Genomic DNA, 20,868 nt, shown 5'->3' on the forward strand with positions numbered 1-20,868 from the left:
GCCTCTACCTGTATCCATATCGTAGGAATGAGAATATTGTTAGCATATATATTTGCTGAGAACTCAGTCTAGCTTTTGCATTTTGATACTTAAGTATCTTTTAAGCAGTACACCATAGTAACACTAATACAGTTATGCTATAGAATATATATATGTTTTTGTAATTCAAGTGTATTTTGATGCACAAGTATATTTTAACCAGTACATAAACACATACTAACACTAATGCAGTAATGTTGTAGAGATGCTTTGGTAATTCAAGTTTTGTACCTTTTCTACTTGTTTTATGCTCAACAACCTGACATTTTCATATTACCTGATTTGAAACTTCTGTACAGATTTGATGGTGCAGTTCCTGAGCCGCGAAAGGGAATTAGAAGTGGTCATGTGCCTGGGAGCAAATGTGTTCCTTTTCCTCAGGTGGAAATTCTCCACTGCTCCATACTGTGATCAGTTCATTTTTGCCTGTGGATGTTTTACCGTGTTTACACTTCACAATGGATGGTAATGGACACTTATCTGATAAATTTCATAGCCGGAGTTAATTTTCAGCATATGATACTTTGCACTTATTCCTCATTTTAACATCATATTTTTCTGCATCCGTCCTTTCATTTTAGTAAGGTGTAAATGTTGTTTTCTAGATTCATTAATTGTCAGCTCAAGTTGGTTGTATGCCAGTGTTATGTTATACTATGATTTGGTTGATTAGGTAGTTAGCATGTTGACATAGTCAGAGATCGTGTTGTTGGTAGATGCATTTGCATTGAAGGCTACTCTTCCTTATACTGATACTTCATCTACCATAATAGGACGGAGAATTGGATGTTCTTTCTGTGCTTGCACTTTCTTTGTACCTGGGCTATGCTCTGTCACTCTGGAACTTGGATGGGTGTTTCAGCTAGAAATTCATATATCATAATCCCTTTTCTCTCCATCCGAGTGTTGGCAAAGATGTTTTTGTATGTCTGGAAGTATTATTTATGTTATTGCTTATTTTTACATGACTTTCTTCAGGTGCTTGACAGTTCACAAAAGCTATTACCTCCAGATGAACTCCGTAAACGATTTGAGCAAGAAGGTAATATTTCATCCATATAGGTTGCAAGTACCTAATTCATGCTCGATGGTAGCATCCAGTAGCCTGGTCTTATCATATTTTATTGGGTGTTTCCTCCCAGTTGTGAAAATATTAAACTCCATATCCAGCATAGCTTCCGCGCCCTTAGAAGCCCTCTTGCTACTGTTGACCCTTTGTAGGTGCGACTGGTAACCCTTTGTAGGGGCGGTTTGCCCAGCCACCCCTACGCAAGGGTCTCTACAAATCATGCATTTGTAGGGGCGGTTCCCAGGCCGCCCCTACAAATCGTTTTGTTGGGGCGGCGGGTGTTTACAGCCGCCCCTACAAATCGATTTGTAGGGGCGGCTCGTATTACCAGCCGCCCCTACAATTCTATTTGTAGCTGCGGCTTGTATTACCAGCCGTCCCTACAAATCTATTTGTAGGGGCGGCTCGTATTATCAGCCGCCCCTACAAATCGATTTGTAGGGGCAGCTGTAGTACCAGCCGCCCCTACAAACAGGTATTTGTAAGGGCGGTTCAATCTAGAACCGCCCCTACAGTATGTTTTCCCGCAAAAAAAATTCAAATTTACAATTCAAAATCGCGTTGTCGAACGTCCCACGACCAACGTTCCGAACCGCGTTCGCGTTGCCGAACGCCCCGCGACCAACGTTCCGAACCGCGTTCGCGTTGCCGAACGCCCCGCGACCGCGACTACAAAGCACAAGAGTATTCTATAAACTACAATTACAAGTCCAATTCACAAGAATATATACAATCCATCATTAAATATACAAATTCCATACACATTATTATCAACGTCCTAGAGCTAGCCTTTCAGTCTCACGAAAGTGTTGGTACTGAGGATTTATACCTAACTCAGACTCTCGGTCATGGTAGGCGCCTCTGACGTGTACAATCTGGTCCAATATGAAGTTGCAAAGGTCGTTGACGAGCTCTAAGAGTTGATCATCCTTGTATGAGTCTCTTTTCATTCCTTTCTCTTCTCTCCACTACAAGAGAACAAGTTTCGACTTAGTATTTCATACCATGTACGAAGTTTTTATACTACGGGTGAAGAGGTTCAAACTTACCCTTAAGGGGTGTCTCCTGTAGGCACCGGTGTTACTCATCATAGAACATATATAGTACCCACAATGTACACTCCTAGGCCTCTGCTTGGGGCACTGTGTGTTTTGCATATGAAAATGTTAAGTAATGCTTTGACAGCCATGTAACGGAGTACTGAAGAAGTAAGTTACACTTACCGCACATAGCGTTTTTGTAGCCAGCTTTTCCTTTCTTGCTAGATCATGCCTTCCATGATGATTAGTGACATAGAACCTAAATGCTCTGTTCGAATTATTTTAGCAAATACAACTTGTTAGTATCCAAAAGTGAATGTTACAAGTATGTATACAAACATATAAGCTAATGAGGATTGTCGATATGTATACGTCTTGAGAATCGATATGAAGTCTTTGTATGTCACCGTGTCCTTATCTAATGAATCAAAGACCCATGCCATGCTCCTCCCGACATCGACGGCTATACAAATCCAGTGGTTGCTGCATGGATTTAATCATAGAACTAGATAAGCTCTTTTGCATCGAATAAAATATATTGAACAAAGCTTTAAGTATAGAGTTGAACTTACTCGAAGTTGTATGGTAGCCATATAGTAGAGTGTTGTTGGAGATTTTTAAAAGCCAGGGCAATGTATGCCGCAACCTTAAGGGACTCTTCCCTTAGTTTCGCCGTACGGATGCGCTCTTTCTCCCGAAGAGTCTTTGCAGCAGCTAGCTCTTTGGCATCCAGTGTCCACCGTTTAGGGTAATTAAAATTTGTTTGGGCTATAGCTTGAGGGTCTACATACCCGGCTTTCACACTTGGCATTTGTTTGACAATGTGCACTTGCATTCTACAAATCACGGCGTGGGTTAGTTACAACAAAATTCAAAGATTACATTCATATCATATCAGGAGGACAAAGACTTACAGGCACCACGTGCGAATTAGATTCATCTCCATTTCTCCCAGGTGAAAGCATGTGTGCATGTCATTGAAGTCAAAGACAATTTTTCCGGCTGGGCTTCCAAATGTGCCGGTGGGGAAGCATGCTTGTATGATATCTATGCTCGTTGGGAGAACACGCAAGTAACAATCATGGAACCTTCTCATTCCAAGTGGTAGGCACTGGATGTCCCGGTTTGGTAGGAAGGGCTTGCCTCTTTCATATGTTTTTGGGCAATCCTTTGACCATTCGATGGCATCAACATTTGGATACTGCTTTGCAATTTGGTGGAGTTTGCTAGTGACGGCCTCCTCAGAACCCTATGATGGGATTATTTTAACTTGGTTCTCAGGCTTGAACTGGTCATAGGAATACCACTTGGACACCGATGAGACGTCTTTGATCGGAACATAAACTAGCCTTATGTTGATTGGAATCTTCTTTCGAAGTTCCCATTCAGGCACGTCCTCATCTTCTTGTGCATCCCTTCTTTAGGAGGCACTCGTTGTTCATGTATCGGTTGTGCTTGTTGAGAAGACTGTGGCATCTCATCATGCACTTGCTCTGTACGAGCTGGAGAAGGTTGTGGCATCTCATCAGGCACATGCTCGCTAGGAGGTGTAGAAGAATGTGGCATCTCAGGAATATGGGGGTCACGAGACGGTGAAAATATCTCCCCGACCCCAACAACTCTCTCCAAATTTGGGAGAGGGGGAGGCGGCGAAGAAGCAGTCAATATAATGTCTCGTTTGTGCCAGAGGATGAACTGCCCCATAACGTCTCCGAGTAACACCAGCCCCTTGGGAGTTGCGTAGTCTATCCTCTACTGCATGAACTCAGACTTCACTGTATGCACCTCGACCCAAGTGTAGTCCGGCGGTATCTTATTATTGTGGTGTAAGCCACCGGGAGGATGTGCCACACCCGTTGCCACCTCCATCACAGTGTTCTGCCGGCCGCTGAGAAACACCAAGGTGCAACTAGTTGGTTCCCGTATGCGATCGACTGGGGTTGTGGCTGCAGTGGAACCTTGGCTGCTAGGGACTTTCGGAGGGTTGCCAACTAATGCCAGTTCTTCCGGTGGTGTCACTAATATCAGTGGCTCCGTAGACAGTCCTTGCTCCTCCAGCGCCTTCGCAACTAGAGCCTTCACTTGGAGCTCAAGACTAGTCTCTCGGTCTCGGTCATGTTTCTTGTACATGTGCCTGTCCTCTTCGAATCCTTGCTTCCAGGTCGTCCTTTTCCCTAGCCCCCTAGTGCGGCCTGTGTGCTCCTTGTTTCCCAAGCCAAGGCTAAGCTCGTCCCTCTCTCTGGAAGGATTGAATGAGCCCTTCTCCTTGTCTTCAGCATATTTCAGTATCCTTGATACCGCCTCTTGGGTCTTCGGCTTATCAAACTTAAGATTACTGCCAGATGATTCTGTACTCCTCGCATATATCCAGTTCCTTGAGCGTACCTTCAAATTTGTCACATCGATATTCCCAGCAGCTGCGGCCTCTTCGTCCATCTTCCTAAACTGCTCTTCCTTGCTATAGTAGCCACCGGGGCCTAGATGATGGTGGTGTTTGTTCCTCTTCGCCAGCTCGGTGTTACGGGCACTGAGCTCCAATGCCTCCGGTGAAGTCTTCTGAGCCACGAGCTCCTCCCATTGACTATGAGTTATTTTGCCGAACTCGTTGAAGGGAGTTAACCCCTTTTGGATATACTTCGTGTTGAGCTCCGACCTCCAACGTCGGAATGACTCTCCCATCATCCTGATAGCATTTTTTTACCAATTCACGCTGTAAGGAAATTCTTTAGCTTCTTTAATGACTGGTTGGTTAGCTGCTTTCCTTTCCTTCTCTTCTTCAAAATAATGACAGTAACACATGGCATTGTTACTGCAGCTACACTAGCAAGTGAAACCAGAACAGCTAAAAGTTCGCATATGTTCTAAATGTATTGTTCCTGCAAAATCATTTGTGTAGCAGTGGTAAGACTACTAATTCTAAATGTATTGTTCCTGTTGTTTTTAATTTAAATAATAGAGACAGGGAACTTATCTCTGAGTTGCTTGGATTCAGGTAGTGCTTGACTGCTTGTACTATCTATACAGAACTGCAATCTGTTACTTGTCTGAAAATGGCTACTTCCATGTTTTTTATTTTTCTTTGACATTGTGCAAGCTGTTACTTATCCTGTTACCTATCTACAATTTTTTATCATGTTTCTACTTCCAGGTTTCTCATTTTCCTTTTACATTGTGCAAGCTTTTGGAGTGGCCAAAGTGCCGGCTGCTGGGTACTAGTTACTTGCACGGTTCCTTGCATTAGCTAGATGTTTGTCTAGTCAAGTTGCTTTTATGAGAGCTCCTTTATTCAGCTTTGGTCTTTGCAACTGAACTTGTAGTTGTCCCAGTTTTTCTCTGTGTTGGCTAGCAGCACCAGCAGTTACCTATTCTCGTGTGTTGGTTGATTTAGTCCCAGGAACAGCTTAAATTCAGTTAGCCTGCACATGCATTACTTCGGCAAATTCTTGTGTGTAGGATTGGTTCCTACAAACAACAGCTCAGAGTAGGCGTCCAGCAGTTATCAACTACAATAATTCAAAAGGTAAGCAGCAGACTTGTTTTAGCGATGCATGCAAGGGTGCAACTATAATTTTTCTTGCCACGTTTTTGTTTATAAATAAGCAAAGAAATCTGCTACTGCTATAATGCTTGTACTGTCAGATTGTTAACCACACACTGCAATTTTTTATTGCCACTAGAGCGCAGGAAAAAAAATAATCTAACATATGCTACTGTACTGTCAGGTTGCTGGTTCCAAACATATGCGAACTTTGATGCTGAATGGGGAGAGTGCAGAGGTGGATGGCTTGTGCAAAGAGGACTTTAGATACTTTCTAAAGTAATTATTATACTATCTAATATGTTTTAATTGAATTATTATACTTGTATCTAATAAACTAGGACGTTTTAGTCATAGTTCCGTTCGAGAAAGATTTGAAGGACTTTACAGTGGTCAAAAAAAAAATAAGGACCATCTATCCCCAGAAAGCAAACAGTGCAAAAATAACAGGTATCAATGTTAAAGTACTTAAAAGTACCAAAAAGGTATAGAGTGACAAAATAGGCGGGACCAATACAAAAATAGATAGAGCTATATAAAAATGGCTGGATGTAATTATGTCATAATGTCTCCAAGTTGTATCTATATAAAAATGGCTAGATTAATGCCATAAATGTCATTATAAAGGGCTAAAAATAAATAGTCCAAAAAACTATATACTTCTTTTTGAACAGAAAAAGATATGCTTAAAACTAAACTAAAACATTTGTATTTCATCTACAATTTATTTTTGCTAATGCTAGAGATACATGTATGGTCTGCTATAGCTAGATCGACATCAATGCAAAAAAAAGAGTCCTATTTTATATATAATTCATTACTGATGCTATAGATAGACATACATGGTCTTCTATAGCCAGACTGATATCAAGGTATCTTCAAGTGCTACAAAAAAGACAGTGTAAAGAAAGGAGTTTTATATATTAGTAGGACTTCTTAGAAAAAGATTCACAAACCAATCTACTACATCATGTGCTATATTTTCCATCTATGTCACTAATCCATTGTTGTAACGATCATGGAAGGAAGATACATTACTGCCCAATCAAGACAAGGCATTGGCTGGGCATTTCATCGAGCATATGCAAGGCGTCAGGCGATGGAACCTAGCTACCAGAGTTCGTAGAGCAACCAGAGATCGTACTTCATAGAGCAAGCAGAGTTCGTAGAGCAAGCAGAGATCTGACACTTACTGGTCCAGATGGACGATGTGCACTGGCGTGCGGGGGCGGGACGCCAGGGTGCGGGGGTGGGACGCCGAGGGTCGGCGCGCGGGGGCGGGCGCCCGGGGCCGGGCGCGGGACGCCGGGGGTCGGTGCGCGGGGGCGGGCGCCGGGGGCCGGGCGCGGGACGTCAGGGCTCGGCGTGCGGGGGCAGGCCCCGAGGGCCGGGTGCGGGACGCCGAGCGCCGGGGGCTGGTGTGGGCGGGCGCGGTACCGGCGGCGAAAACCCTAGGCGCGGGCAGCCTGACGACGTCGGAGGAAGAAGACAGCGCCCTGACGATGACTCCCGTGCGCTTCTTCCTATTTATACTCGGTACTATTTGTAGGGGCGGTCTGATCCAGCCGCCCCTACAAATGCATTTTTAGGGGCGGTTCTGATCCAACCGCCCCTACAAATATTTTCTGTTTTTTAAATTATAAATTCTATATTTTTATATCATAAAAACACAAAGTAATATAAAAAAATTGTGTATATGCACAAATATAATATTTTGTATTATTCTATATATGCAAAAATATATATATAAACAATTGTAGTCAAAACAATATAGAAAACAAAAAAAATTAAAATTTTGAATTTTAAAACTTCGACTACAATTTTATGACATTAAATGAAATAAAATGAAAATGTTGTAAACATAAAAGTTGTATAACTCATCAACATGTACAACTTTTATTTTGGTCATCTTGTCATGTGACTTTGTTTGTACGATTCAAATTTTGAAATTCAAACAATTTCAACTTAAAACAATATTTTGAAAGAGTAAATGATTTCAGATGAAAAACTCATGAATATCAAAGTTGTAGAACTCATCAATATGTACAACTTTTATTTTGATCATATTTTCATTTGACCAAATTTGAACAGTTGAAATATTGAATTTCACTAAATGGCAACTTCAAACAAGATTTTGAAACCTTAAATGATTTCAACAATAAAAGTCGAGAACATAAAAGTTGTTGAAATCCTCACTATCTACAACTTTTATTTTGGTCACTTCTTCATGTGACAAAGTATTAGTAAATATTGTTCATAAATTCACATATGACTCATAGTTTCATGAACTATACGAGAAACATGTTGATTTGTGAACAATGTTTACTATCACTTTGTCAGATGAAGAAATGATCGAAATAAAGTTGTAGATCTTGATGAGTTATACAACTTTGATATTCATCACTTTTTCAGCTGAAATCATTTAATGGTTGAAAATCTCGTTCAAACTTATCATTTTTTTAAATTTGAAAATTTGAAGTGCTCAAACTTTGTCGAATGAAAAGAATGACCAAATCAACACACTAACTTGATAGGGCAAGATTTTAGAAAATTTTAGGAAAAAAAATCATCACATTTGGAGTCTCACACACATGCATAAAATGTAGTCTCACACACATACAAAAATATGTAGTCTTAAACACGTACATAAATATATAGTCTCACACGCATGCATAAATGAAGTCTTACAAACACACACTTACACAAACACTACACATTCAACAACTAGCTAGCCCGCTGTAACGATTTTCCCCTTGACACCTTTTCGTTCCCATGGCATTGTCTTTGGGGAGGTTCTTTTCCACAACACTGATCTTTTTAGGAAAGTCTGTGAATAGCAGCATCTCATCATAGTTATTGTAAGCTTCAACATCGTCCACGCAATGAACTCCAATAATGTGCTGTTTTTCGGAGGCAACCACGTGATTTGTCTTCTTCTTTAGGGGGAGGTTACTTTGTGGGTCAGACATATAGAAAACTTGTGCGACACGTGAAGCGAGTACCCAAGGGTCATCTTGGTAGCCTAGATTCTCGAGGTCCAGGACTCTCAATCCGATCTCATTCAGTTGGTGTTGTTTGATCCAGCGGCATCGAAACAGGGCCACCGTTATATCCCTTCCATAGTCAAGTTCCTATATCTCTTCAATGATGCCAAAGTATTGGATCTTTCGCCCCAATCCATCGATAGCCTCTATTCGAACGCCGCTGTTTTGGTTCACATATTTACTATCATTTGCGTGGGTATAGTACGTATACCCATTAATGTCATAAGCATTCCAAGATGTCACTTGTCTCGATGGCCCCTCTGCTAACCTACTAATGGTAATAGAGTCTATGGTTTCTCCAGGCGGTATGTTTTGGTCCTTCAACCATGTAGTTAGTCGTTGCTTGTGTTGTTTCATGACCCAATCATCCGAACGGCTATTTCTCTCCGCCATAATGATAGCCAAGTGTTCATCAATGTACGGTTGCATCAGTTGTGTACTCTGCAAGACACTGTAATACGCCCGACTCACCTCTTTGTAATCATGGTCGATGAACACTTTTCTACCACTGGTGCCCTTCCCAGCCAGCCTACCTTTGTGACGAGAATCGGGTTTACCAATCCCTTTCTATACTTTTAGGTACTCTTGACAGCACTCGATGACTTCTTCAGTACTGTAACCCTCTATCATGGAGCCCTCTGGGTATGCTTGATTATGCACGTATCGACTTAGAACCGACATGAACCGCTCGTAGGACCACATTTCATGCAAGTAGCAAGGGCCCAGCGCCTGTATCTGATGAACCATGTGAATCATGAGATGTGGCATTATATAAAAAAAAGCAGGAGGTAAACACATCTCTAGTTGATTTTGTGTCTCCACCACAAATTCATGTAGGTCACTCAGCTCTTGCTTGCCAATCGTCTTCTGTGAGATCTTCAAAAAGAAGTAGCACATGCGGGTGATGGCCATTTTCAAGAACTCTAGCTTTATAGCCTTGATTGCAATAGGTAGAAACACTGTCAGCATCACATGGCAATCGTGAGCCTTGCAGTGTGTTATTGACAAGTCCTTCATCGACACTAGCTTCTTTACATTTGCTGAAAACCCAGTCGGGACTTTGATCCCCCTCAGGAAAGTGCATATAGCTCTCTTCTCGTCTAGTGTTAGGTTGAAGCATGCCACAGGCAGAGTGTATTTTCCATTAGCCTCAGGTACCGGGTGAAGCTGTGGCATCATGTTTAGCTGCACCATGTCTTTCCGTGCTTTTAGTCCATTCTTTGACTTGCCTGTGTCCATCAAGGTAGCAATGAGACTCAAAGACATTCTTCTGCACGTGCATAGCATCAATGGCATGGGGGGCCTCCAAGTCTGGCCAATAAGGCAGATACTGAAAGAAGATCGATTGTTTCTTAAAAGGTACTCCTTCGATAGGAGGTGTGCTTCTATCTCTGTTCGTCCCATCCGGATTCTTCTTTCCATAGACGACACGTATGTTTTTCACTATTCTGTACACGTGTTCTCTGTTTGACGTCTCTCCGGAGAGGGTTCAATCTCCGGGGCGTTGTCATAAAATCTAAAGAACAATTTGCTGCGGTACTCGTGACGTGTCTTTAAAAAGCGTCGGTTCCTTAGGTAAACTATCTTCTTGGATGCATCCAGGTACACCCATGTAGTACCATCCAAGCAAACCAAGCATCCCGTCTTCCCTTTGATCTGTCCAGACAAAGCAAACAGCGTGAGGTAATTATTGGTAGTAACAAATATTATTGCTCTACATATGAAGTCCTCCTTTTGGAACGCATCATACATCTGCTCTCCATGCCTCCATAGCCTCTCCATTTCTTGCATCAAAGGCTCAAGGAACACGTCTATTTCAATGCCTGGTTGTTTAGGGCCAGAAATAAGAATAGTGAGGAGAAGGTACTTTCTCTTCTGACACAACCATGTTGGGATGTTGTACATGGTCAAGATCACTGGCCATGTGCTGTGGTCGCTCATCCTCTCATTGAAGGGATTCATTCCATCGGTGCTCAAGCCAAACCGTATATTCCTTGGGTCATCGCTAAATTCTTTGTGCTTCTCATCAAACCTTTGCCACTGACTACAATCAGCCGGGTGTGTAATCTTATCATCATCCACCTTTTGCTCATAATCCCACCATGTCATGAGTGCGGCTTCTTTAGGGTTTAGGAAGATACGTCTCAAGCGGTCGGTCACTGGCAGGTATCATGTTACCAAGGTAGGAATTCTTCTCTGCTTTGCATCGTTGCCTAATGGAGTGTCCTCTGGGGGCTGAGATTCTTGTACCACCTTTTTTGTACCCTTCTTATTTCTCTTTTTCCTCGCGGAGGCTTCGTCCCCACCGTAAAGGTCATTGTTCTTGTACCGGCTGGCCCCACACCAGGGACATTTATCCAGTGACTTGAACGTTTCGCCATGAAAAAGTATACAGTGGTTGGGGCATGCATGGATTTTTTCAACCCCCATTGTCAATGGACTTATGACCTTCTTCGCTTGGTATGTGTTGGTGGGAACTGAGTTTGGTTGTGGCAGCACCCATGACAGGAGATGCAATAGATCATTGAAACTACAGTAATCTCTGCAATAGATGCAGCACCCATGGTAGCACCCAAATTTTCTAGACCTTTCGGGCTATTTAGTAAAATCTCTGGTCCAAGGGCTCGAATCATGTCCTCCAAATCATCTTCATCCCCGACACGTGCTCCACCATCATTATTGGCACCACCTTCGTCATTACCATCCCAACCACCAGCATCACCACCTTGTTCATTGCCAAACTCGAAATCCATTCGTGCATCAAGCTCTGCTGAATATTGGGATAGGGATTCTATGGTTTTGTCGTCGTATTCCTCCTCATCCTCGTCGTTAACAATAACCGTTTCACCATGATGAATCCACACTGTGTAGTCCTCAACAAATCCTCGCATAATCAAATGTGATCTGATGATAGTCACATCTGTCCATGCCATATGGTTCTTGCAATCTTTACATGGGCAAATAATTGTATCCTTATTCTCTTTCAATGCCGTTGCATGCTTCTTTGCGGCTTCAATAAATTTATCCACCTCTTCATGGAAACCTGCCTTGAACCTTAATGAATCATACATCCAAGAGTTCATGTACTCCATCTTTTACAACAACAACAAAACAAACATTAAAGGACTACTTATTCAGATATATATAAAAATGAAACAAATTAATAATTACTTGAGAATAATTGTATATACTTCAGATATATATGAATATAAATCTAATATAATTACATGAAGCATACAAACACACCATGGTAAAGAAAAATTAATTAATGACCCATTTATCCATAAATAATTAAAATACATATTTATTGATTACAATAAACAATTTTAAAGACAACAATTAGCAACAATTATACTTTACCCAATATCTTTCATACAAACCCTAGTCTAATTTCATCAAACATAAATTTACAAAAACAAAATTAATAAAAAACCAAACCCTAGATCTAGATCCACATGCACATGAAACATCCATAAAACTAACTAATTGTTCACTAAAATCAAGAAACATGGACCAAATAAGGGTATGATCTTGTTTCCCTCCCTAATTTATCCTAGTACATTTAAAACTTGGGTCTAATTTGCTTCATAAGTAGCTCAAGCACCATAGAAGAGAGAAAAACAAAACTCTAATTACTCACTAACCAACCATTAAAACTTCAAAAAAAAAAGTATGGAATAGCATTTTCTTACCTTCTACAACCTCTCCACCAAATGATTTGAGGCCAAAACCTCCCCCCTTAGTAGAGCAATTTTTGGGAGGTGCCTAAGGCCTCCCCACCTTTCTTTCACGGGTTGGAGTGAGTGACCCGAGGAGGAAGAAGTTGCTATATCTGTTTTATATGTGGGCATTTGTAGGGGCGGCTAGTGATTGAGCAACCCCTACAAATCGGAGCTATAAATACGGGGCCATTTGTAGGGGCGGCTCAATCACCAGCCGCCCCTACAAATAGCATTTCTAGGGGCGGCTGGTGATTGAGCCGCCCCTACAAATCAGACCCCATTTGTAGGGGCGGCTAGTAACATCAACCGCCCCTGCTGTTCCATTTGTAGGGGCGGCTGGTGTCTGGGCACCCGAGCACGCCACTGTAGGGGCGGCTCCATCAGCAGCCGCCCCTAAAAAAAATCGAACCATTGCTAAAAAATCGATTTTTACGTAGTGAGTTGTCCATTGCTATTGTGCTGCGTGTCTTTGCGTAATTGTGAGTTAGTGAAGTTTGCACAACATTTGTTGTATGCTGATTACTGGCAGTAGTGGATGGTGGTGTCCATTTTTATGGTACCTAACATAGAACTGCACTAGTCAAGTTTTAACATTAGCAGTATCTATAATTTTTCTAGTGTGATTCATTATCAGGAATCTCTCTTGATCAACCCCTTGTGACCTCTTGCGGCACTGGCGTGACAGCATGTGTATTAGCCTTGGTAAGATTACCTGGGACTTGCGCCTGGTATTTACTTTACAAAATAGCAGTGCTTCTGTAACCATTGCTCTCATTTTAGGGCCTTCATCACCTTGGCAAAACTGACGTCGCGATATACGATGGATCATGGACCGAATGGGGCGCCCACTCCGACACTCCAGTTGCAACTGCTGTTTAGGCTCATGTGTTCTTCATAGAGGAATCAAGGTTGTATTTTCCTTCTGTAATCCTATGGAGAAAGGCGATGTTAAAGTTGGAAGAACTGAAGAGGTTGATCGGAGAAATGCTATGTTAAGGTTGGAAACTGAAGAGGTCGGTTGGGTGTATGGCTGGTGTGAATCGAAGCCTTTTGGCCTTCACTGTAAATGCTGAAACAGAAGAATTGTTACATACACTGAATTATAAGATAACTTCCCTTGGTCTCTTCTCTTGGTGGAATACTAATAATAATAATGAAGTTTAGAAGAAACAAAAATAACTGCCCTCAATGTTGGTTTCTGGTATTTGTGAGCTAACTATACTTAACATAATGTACATATCTACTTTACATATTCAAAATCGTCGGGGTGCAGAAGCACAGATCTTTGGTCATTTGAGCAGGGTAGATGTCTCTGTCGTGCTTGACCGAGTGGTGCCGGTGCCCGTGCTGCTGCTGCTGCCGCCTGTCCTAACGGAAGATGTGTAGTATAAAGCATGAGGCGGCGGCATGTAGGTTGCCACCGGCATCCTCGCCGGCAGGCTTGGCAGGGGTGCCTCCAGCCGCAGCACGTTGACGGCCTGCCTGATGGACGGCCTCAGGCTCCGGTCAGGGTGCGCGCACCAGAGTCCGACCACCATCACCGTCTCCATCTGCCGGGCGTCGAACTCACCCTTCAGCCGCGTGTCGGCGGCGTCGAGGATGGCTCCTCTGCCGTACCATTCCCAAAGCCACTGCACGACGTGGATCACGTCTTCTTCGCCGTGGCGACGCACCAGGGGCTGCTGGCCGCAGGCGATCTCTAGAAGGACGACGCCAAAGCTGTAGACGTCCGACTCGGCGTTGGCCCTGCCGGTGATCATGCACCCCGGGTCCATGTACCCCATTGTGCCGGCGAGCACCGTGGTGTGCGAGCCCCGGCCGTGGTCGACCAGCCTCGCCAGCCCGAAGTCGCCGAGCTTGGCGTGGAAGCACAGCAGGCGTCCAGCATCACGTTGCTGGGCTTGATGTCCCTGTGCACCACGCACTGCTCCCACTCCTCGTGCAGGTACAGCAGCGCCGACCCCAGCCCCAGCACGATCTCGTGCCGGACTGGCCATGGAAGCAGAGCGTCGCCGCTGGCTCTGTACAGGTGTGTGTCGAGGCTGCCGTTGGGCATGAGCTCGTAGACGAGGAGCAGCTCGCCGCCGCCGTGGCACCAGCCGATGAGCTGCACTAGGTTGCGGTGCCTCAGCCGGCTGATGATCCTGACCTCCGCGGCGTACTCCTTCCTCCCCTGCTTCGAGCCCTTGGATACCCTCTTGACGGCGACGTGAAGGTCCATGTCCTTGAGGAATCCTCTATACACGGACCCAAACCCACCTTCTCCAAGCTTCTGCATGTCCGAGAAGTTGTCGGTGGCAGTGGCGAGCTCGCCGTAGCGAAACCGCTTTGGCCCGGTCCCTTTCTCGAACTCGTCCTCCATCTCCAGCTCGTCGCTGCCCTCTTCCAGCTCCCGCTCCATCCTCTGCCAGGCGCGCCTTCGCCGTTGGTGCAGGAGGAACCAGATTGACAAGCATAGAACTATCAAGAAAGAGGCAGCACCGGCGGCAGACAAACCGACCACTAAACCCGTGGAGACCGACGAAGAATCCGTCGGCGGCGGTGGCGCCGTCCGGCGCGGCGGCAAGGTGATGTCGAAGGCGCCGATACTGTACCTGACGTAGCAGCTGTACCCCTTGAGCGCGCCGCCGGTGTTGTTCGGGAACCTCCCCGGCAGCAGAGCGATATACGTGTTGAGGCACCAGCTGCATTCGATGGCCGTCAGGTCCTGCGTGCACTGCGCGAGCCCGTACACCGAGTCCGACGAGCCGGCGAGCGGCGCGCTCTCGTTCGCGACGAACAGCAGCGAGCCGGGGGCCGTCCTGGCGAGCCGGTTCATCAGGCTGGAGCGCGCGTCTTCGAGCCTTGCCTGGTCGACGGTGCTGGGCCAGATGACGTAGAACGCCTCATCGCGGCTGGCCACGGAGAAGAAGTCGGCGTCCGAGTAGCGGAGCACGCACGCGTCGTACGCCGCGCTCACGTTCCGGCTGCCCGGGCACAGCGCGGTGATCCCGGCGGGCGCGCCGGCGAGGCACTCCAGGCATTGCGTCGCGTTGCGGTCGGCGTAGCACATGATTAGGCCGAACACCTGGTCGGCCCCCGTCCCGGCGGTGCCGTTGTAGAACCACCCGTTGTCGCCGGCCGCCGTGGGGAGCGCAGCCAGGAGCTGGTCCAGGTTCTTCTTGTACTGGCTGCCGTCGGTGTAGTTGTCCGTCCTCGAGCAGGACGGATTAAACGACTTCATGATATTGTTGTCCTGCCCCGCTGCCGCAACGAAGATGAAGACAAAGGTGGTGAGGAGGACAAGGAGAAGGCAGTAGCAGGAAGCCATTGCCAGGGACGCTCTTGCTGGCGGATCCACAGTTCAAGAATTCTTGTCGTGTGACAAGAATTACTTTGGGCAAATTACTTTGTAAACATGGCTTGTGCAAGAGATGATCCTATGATTTTTGAAAGATGATTATACTCAGTGGCGGATCCAGAGTTCAGGATTCGTTTGGAAGTATCATAAGAGTCGTCAGCAAGGTTTGTAAGCTAATATTACTACTACCTTCTGCTCTGAATGAATGTCTTAGCTAGCTCTAAACTAGTAGCAGTCTAACAGATAGTACTAAATTGTGGCTTTGGACCATGTCAAATATGATTTGGATAATCATATCCAACATTGCCGGCCTCCCATCACTACCGTTAATCCGATTTCTTAACCGGAGGACTATCATGGCCCCATGAGATGCCTTAACAGTGATGTTCCCAGGCGATATTTCCGATGACCCCCTAGTTCTTACGAAACCTTTTCAATACGTATTCCTTTTATTTGCAGAATGCCCCCTGGTTTTGATTGCAATCCAAATACTTACATAGCACCTCCTTATATATATAGCGCATGTTTAGTTGGGTGAAAGTTGAAAATTTGGCTACTGTAGCACTTTCATTTTTATTTGGCAAATAGTGTTCAATCATGAACTAATTAGGCTCAAAACGTTCGTCTCGTAATTTCCAACCAAACTGTGCAATTAGTTTTTTTTTCATCTACATTTAATGCTTCATGCATGTATCGCAAGATTCGACGTGATGGCTACTGTAGCACTTTTTTGGAATTTGGGGTGGGAACTAAACACGCGCATATTTGTAAAATCTTAACCTTGAAATTATAGCCAAGGAGCCTCCAGTTAACACGATATAGGTTAGGAAAAAAACTAAATCCTGTAGATTATCACAATATCCATGAACATTTGGTATTTAATTTGATAGACACTAATCACCATGCCGAACAATAACCATTAGATATTCTATTTTATAAAAAAAAATACTCACCTATGCCATTATTAATAAATTAATATAAAATATAAAATTGCAACTAAATTACTTACCTCTGCCACTGTGAAAAATAATTTAAAATAACACCCTAAACCTATATCTAAGTTATACACATCTACCATTATGAAAAATAATTTCAAACAACGTAACATAATTTTTTCTATAAGTTACCTACATGTGTCATTATGAAAAATAATGCAAGGTAATTAACCCCTCGGACTCGCGACGAAGATTGTTGTGTCACTGATAGGCCATATAGGAAATCGAGAGAGCTAGAAAAATTATTGGTCAAGTGGCCATGCTCATGGGCGCCGTTTATGTCGAGCTGAGCTCGATAGCTAGCCAAGACTGTACAGAATCATCCTAACTGGTTTACAGCTAGGGCGTCTTCAATGAAAAGAGTGTGTCGCTAGTTATTTGGTGCCACGTCATATCCTGCCTGTTAGAATTTTTTTTTCAATATCTTCTCTCTCCCCTGGTGTGTGGGTCCCGCTTGTACTCTCGGTCCTCTCTCCAAAAGCAGAGAAAGTGGTGCGCAGTGTGGTGCGCGGTGGGACTTTCTCTCTGAAGACCCACAAGCTCAACGATGAGTTCGTGTTTTGTGTTGTACTCTCTTTTTCAGGTCAAATAGAATTCTGAGTCAGCTAGCTCGGAGATAAGACTATTGGGGACGCCCTTAGGTAGGTATTTATGTAGACTACTAAATCACACTAGTAGGTAAGAAACTTCTAGCTATTTAGTAACCGATCTACAGCTATATGAGATGCAAATATCATCGCTAGCTAAGAGCAACTACAACAATAGTCTTATACGGTTATACCCGATCGAGTCAGCATTTTTGCTGACGTAAAGAAGAGAGAAGAAAAGAGAGTAGAGTTTGCCTCTGATGCAAGTAATAAGCTGGACACGGAAGCCTAAGTATTGGTGGGCCTAGATAGAATTGTATGTGAGATGAAATAGAAAAGAGAGTATAAGACATAGTACCATATAACAATAATTTTTTAGATAAATAGAAGATAACTATTATATAAGTTGGCTCTTTATAAAACTTGTAGTGGAGCACTTGGCTCATTTATACCTTGCTCTCAATCAGTCCGCATCGGCAGCTTAATTTATTTGCGAGGCGGCCGGGTCATCACTTGCTCTGTGCCAGCTCCGCACACATATATTCCCGGCCGGCCAGTCATGCTATTCATGGAAGTCTATTATTCCATTTCCAGGGCACTGCACCTCGATCATAAGCTCGTAGCAAGATGCACAAGGTTATCATGTCAAGCTAGAGACGATAGGCAGCGAGATCGAGCTTGATTGTCCGTCCATTAGTGGCGGTCTGCCAGACGAGGCAGCCATGGCTCGTTGGCGCCTTCTCCCCATCCTGCTCATCGCCATCGTCCGACGGCCGTTCGGTTTTGGTTTCCCTCAGGCTCCGCCACGTTCGGCCGTGTCAGTGACCGGCTGCGGCACGGTGGATGACGGCAATGTCAGCAGCCTTGCCTCTGCGTATACCAGGCGAACCGCCGTAGCCTCGTCAACAACCTGCGCGCGGGCGCCGTTTTCAACGGAGGTTTCCTCAACGTCAGCGCCGGAACCCCTCCAGACAAGGCATTCGGCGCCGCCATGTGCTTCGCCGACCACAGCATGGCCGACTGCCAAGAGTGCCTGGACATGGTGTCTAACTCCTCTCTCACGGAATGTCCCAACAGCAGGACGGCGAGCTTGATTGAAGACGCGTGTGTCCTCCGGCTCGCAGACGAGCCTTCCCTCCCTATCGTCTTCACCGCCGGCAACGACGGAAACAGCATCCTCCTGACGGAGGCTTCTAAGACCTACGTCGCCCACCGCCACGCGGTCAGCATGAACAGCACGCGGTGGAAGCTCATGACGCAGCTCGCTGCGGCGGCCAGCGCATCGCCGCGGCGGCAGGCGCACGGGAGCCTGCAGGCGTACACAGGCTCCGGCGTGGTGTACGGGCTGGTGCAGTGCTGGCTGCACCTGGCGCCGGACAAGTGCGCCTACTGTCTCCGCTTGATGGTTGAAGAGCTCACGACTGGTTTCTGTAAGAATTTATGTACGAAGAAATTCTAATAAATCTCAAAGGTCCAATACCCGTATTTTCTAATGGGCTTTAATGTTTAAACCCATAAGTAGAGGTGGGAGGTGCAACGTCAATTAGTACCATATTGCTAATTGATATGGAGGTAGGAAGTTTTCCTCTCTCTCTCTATATATACAATCCTCCTAGGAAAAGACACAAAAAAAAACTATTATTGGGAGTTCCAATTGGAAAATCCTAAGGTAGTCGCCAGGGATGAAAACAGATCGGATACGGACGAATATCACCGATATTACATTTGTTTTCATATTTCTGTCCGGATTCGGATTCGAATACGGATAGTGTCAACTATGTTGGATAGGATACGATTGGATATCGACATAATAAATATGCGATTTGAGTATTCGGATACGGTATCGGATGTTGGATATCCGGACTCGGATACGGACAGATCTCAACCCCTCTAAACGGATTCGGTTTCGAATACGGTCGGAAAATATCCGTACCGTTTTCATCCCTAGTAGTCGCATAGTATTTTCCTCTTCTCACTACTGCGCCGTAGTCTCTCCATCCCGATCGTCTGCGTGCACTGGCATTTGGGAGAGCGGGTCTCCGAAACCCTCGTCCTTGTGATCCTGCACCGGGAGAGGATGAATAAGGTTTTCGAAAGCGCTCTTCGCGCAACTGCACACAACTTCCACAAACGGCTTGCTTTTCCGAAGACTGCACAGGGACGTCATCATCACCACCCGCGACGCCGTCTCTCTCTACAATTGAAAGGTACACACCTCGTGATCCAATATCTCAATTGATGCTGTTCAATTTGACTAGTGTGTGAGCTATGTTTACACTAGTTCTTGTATTCATGTTGTTAAATCATACTAGTATACTAGCTATGCTTATACTAGTTTCTGAGATCGTCATAATTTATATTCTGGTTTTAATTTAGAAATTGCCTAATTATTCAACAATCCAAAAACCTTATTATAGGCTTTTTCCTTATTTAACTATGGCTGGTTTCACTGGCGTGCTGAGGCCAGAAAAGTTTTCTTGTGCGTATTTTAAGAAGTGGCGAGTTAAGGCCACGCTCTGGCTTGAGGCTATGCAAGTGTTCTGGATTACTGTTGGCTCACCCGAGCGAAATATCTCTTAAGAAGATCAGAGAAGATTCTAGGAAGACAACACTATCTTTAGAGGAACGAATCTGAACAGTCTTGCTTGCTATTTGTTAAATCATCTGAATTCTACCTTTGGTGCATCAAATGCATGCGATGAGGTGAACATCATGGAGAGCTTTCATGACTACAAGATGGATGGTAACCGATCTATAGTAGAGCAAGCTCATGAGGTTCAGCTCATGGCAAGAGACCTTGAACTCCTTAATTGTGTCATGCCCAACGAGTTTGTAGCCGGATGCATTATTGGCTTTGGCACAACTCTCAAACACAAGAGACAGAAAATATCAGTTCAAAACCTGATAGCATCTCTTGATGTTGAGAAGAAGGCTAGGGCTAAGAACACTATTGAGAAGAGGAACAATTTGGTGCAAAGAAACCCACATGGCAAGAACAAAGGAAAGAATAAACCTTTTAATGCCAAATTAACAACTACCTTCGAGAAGAAGAAAAACAAAGCAGAGTTGCCTTGCTTCACTTGTAGAGAGCTTGGTCACTTTTTCCAATGAGTGTCCGGATCGAGCGGGCCTCAAAGGGAAAAAGAAGAATGTCAACCTCATGACTATTAGCAATGCTGACGAGGAGAATGGTAATGTTCCTACCGTACTTTCAGTATTTCAATCCCCAAGTTGGTGGGTTGATACAGGTGCTAATATTCATGTGTGTGCTGACATCTCTATGTTTTCTTCTTATCATGGGCTCCAAGGTTCCTCTGTCCTAATGGGGAATGGATCACATGCTTCTGTTCATGGTGTTGGCATGGTAGATCTGAAGTTTACTTTGGGGAAGATCATGCAGCTGAAGAATGTGCAGCATGTCCCTACTATTTTCAAGAACCTTGCTAGCGCCTCCCTTCTTTTGAGAGATGGGTTTAAGGTAGTGTTAGATTCCA

General features: G+C 44.5%; 1 protein-coding gene, 1 long non-coding RNA gene and 1 pseudogene across 2 annotated transcripts; 2 read left to right on the forward strand and 1 right to left on the reverse strand.

The window, feature by feature from the left end:
• The first annotated feature begins 368 nt into the window (after nt 1–368).
• On the forward strand, nt 369–13,155 carry LOC136505848 (uncharacterized). Its single transcript, XR_010771333.1, has 3 exons — nt 369–420; nt 1,018–1,081; nt 13,087–13,155. It is a non-coding gene; the product is annotated as an uncharacterized lncRNA (long non-coding RNA).
• A 586-nt stretch (nt 13,156–13,741) lies between these two features.
• On the reverse strand, nt 13,742–15,762 carry LOC136502621 (L-type lectin-domain containing receptor kinase IX.1-like; annotated as a pseudogene).
• A 2,334-nt stretch (nt 15,763–18,096) lies between these two features.
• Nucleotides 18,097–18,833, forward strand: LOC136504094 (cysteine-rich receptor-like protein kinase 10). The gene is made up of 2 exons (XM_066498962.1): nt 18,097–18,213; nt 18,258–18,833. The coding sequence occupies exons 1-2, from the start codon at nt 18,097–18,099 to the stop codon at nt 18,831–18,833; spliced, it is 693 nt and encodes a 230-aa protein (XP_066355059.1).
• The last annotated feature ends 2,035 nt before the right edge of the window (nt 18,834–20,868 follow it).

This window comes from Miscanthus floridulus, chromosome 14, assembly GCF_019320115.1.
Source record: "Miscanthus floridulus cultivar M001 chromosome 14, ASM1932011v1, whole genome shotgun sequence".
NCBI classification, from domain to species: domain Eukaryota; kingdom Viridiplantae; phylum Streptophyta; class Magnoliopsida; order Poales; family Poaceae; genus Miscanthus; species Miscanthus floridulus.

Coding starts and splice junctions, on each gene's coding strand:
- LOC136504094 (XM_066498962.1), top strand. CDS start 18,097: ATGGCTCGTTGGCGCCTTCTCCCCATCCTGCTCATCGCCATCGTCCGA. Junction 18,214..18,257: donor CAGTGACCGGCTGCGGCACG/GTGGATGACGGC, acceptor TGCGTATACCAG/GCGAACCGCCGTAGCCTCGT.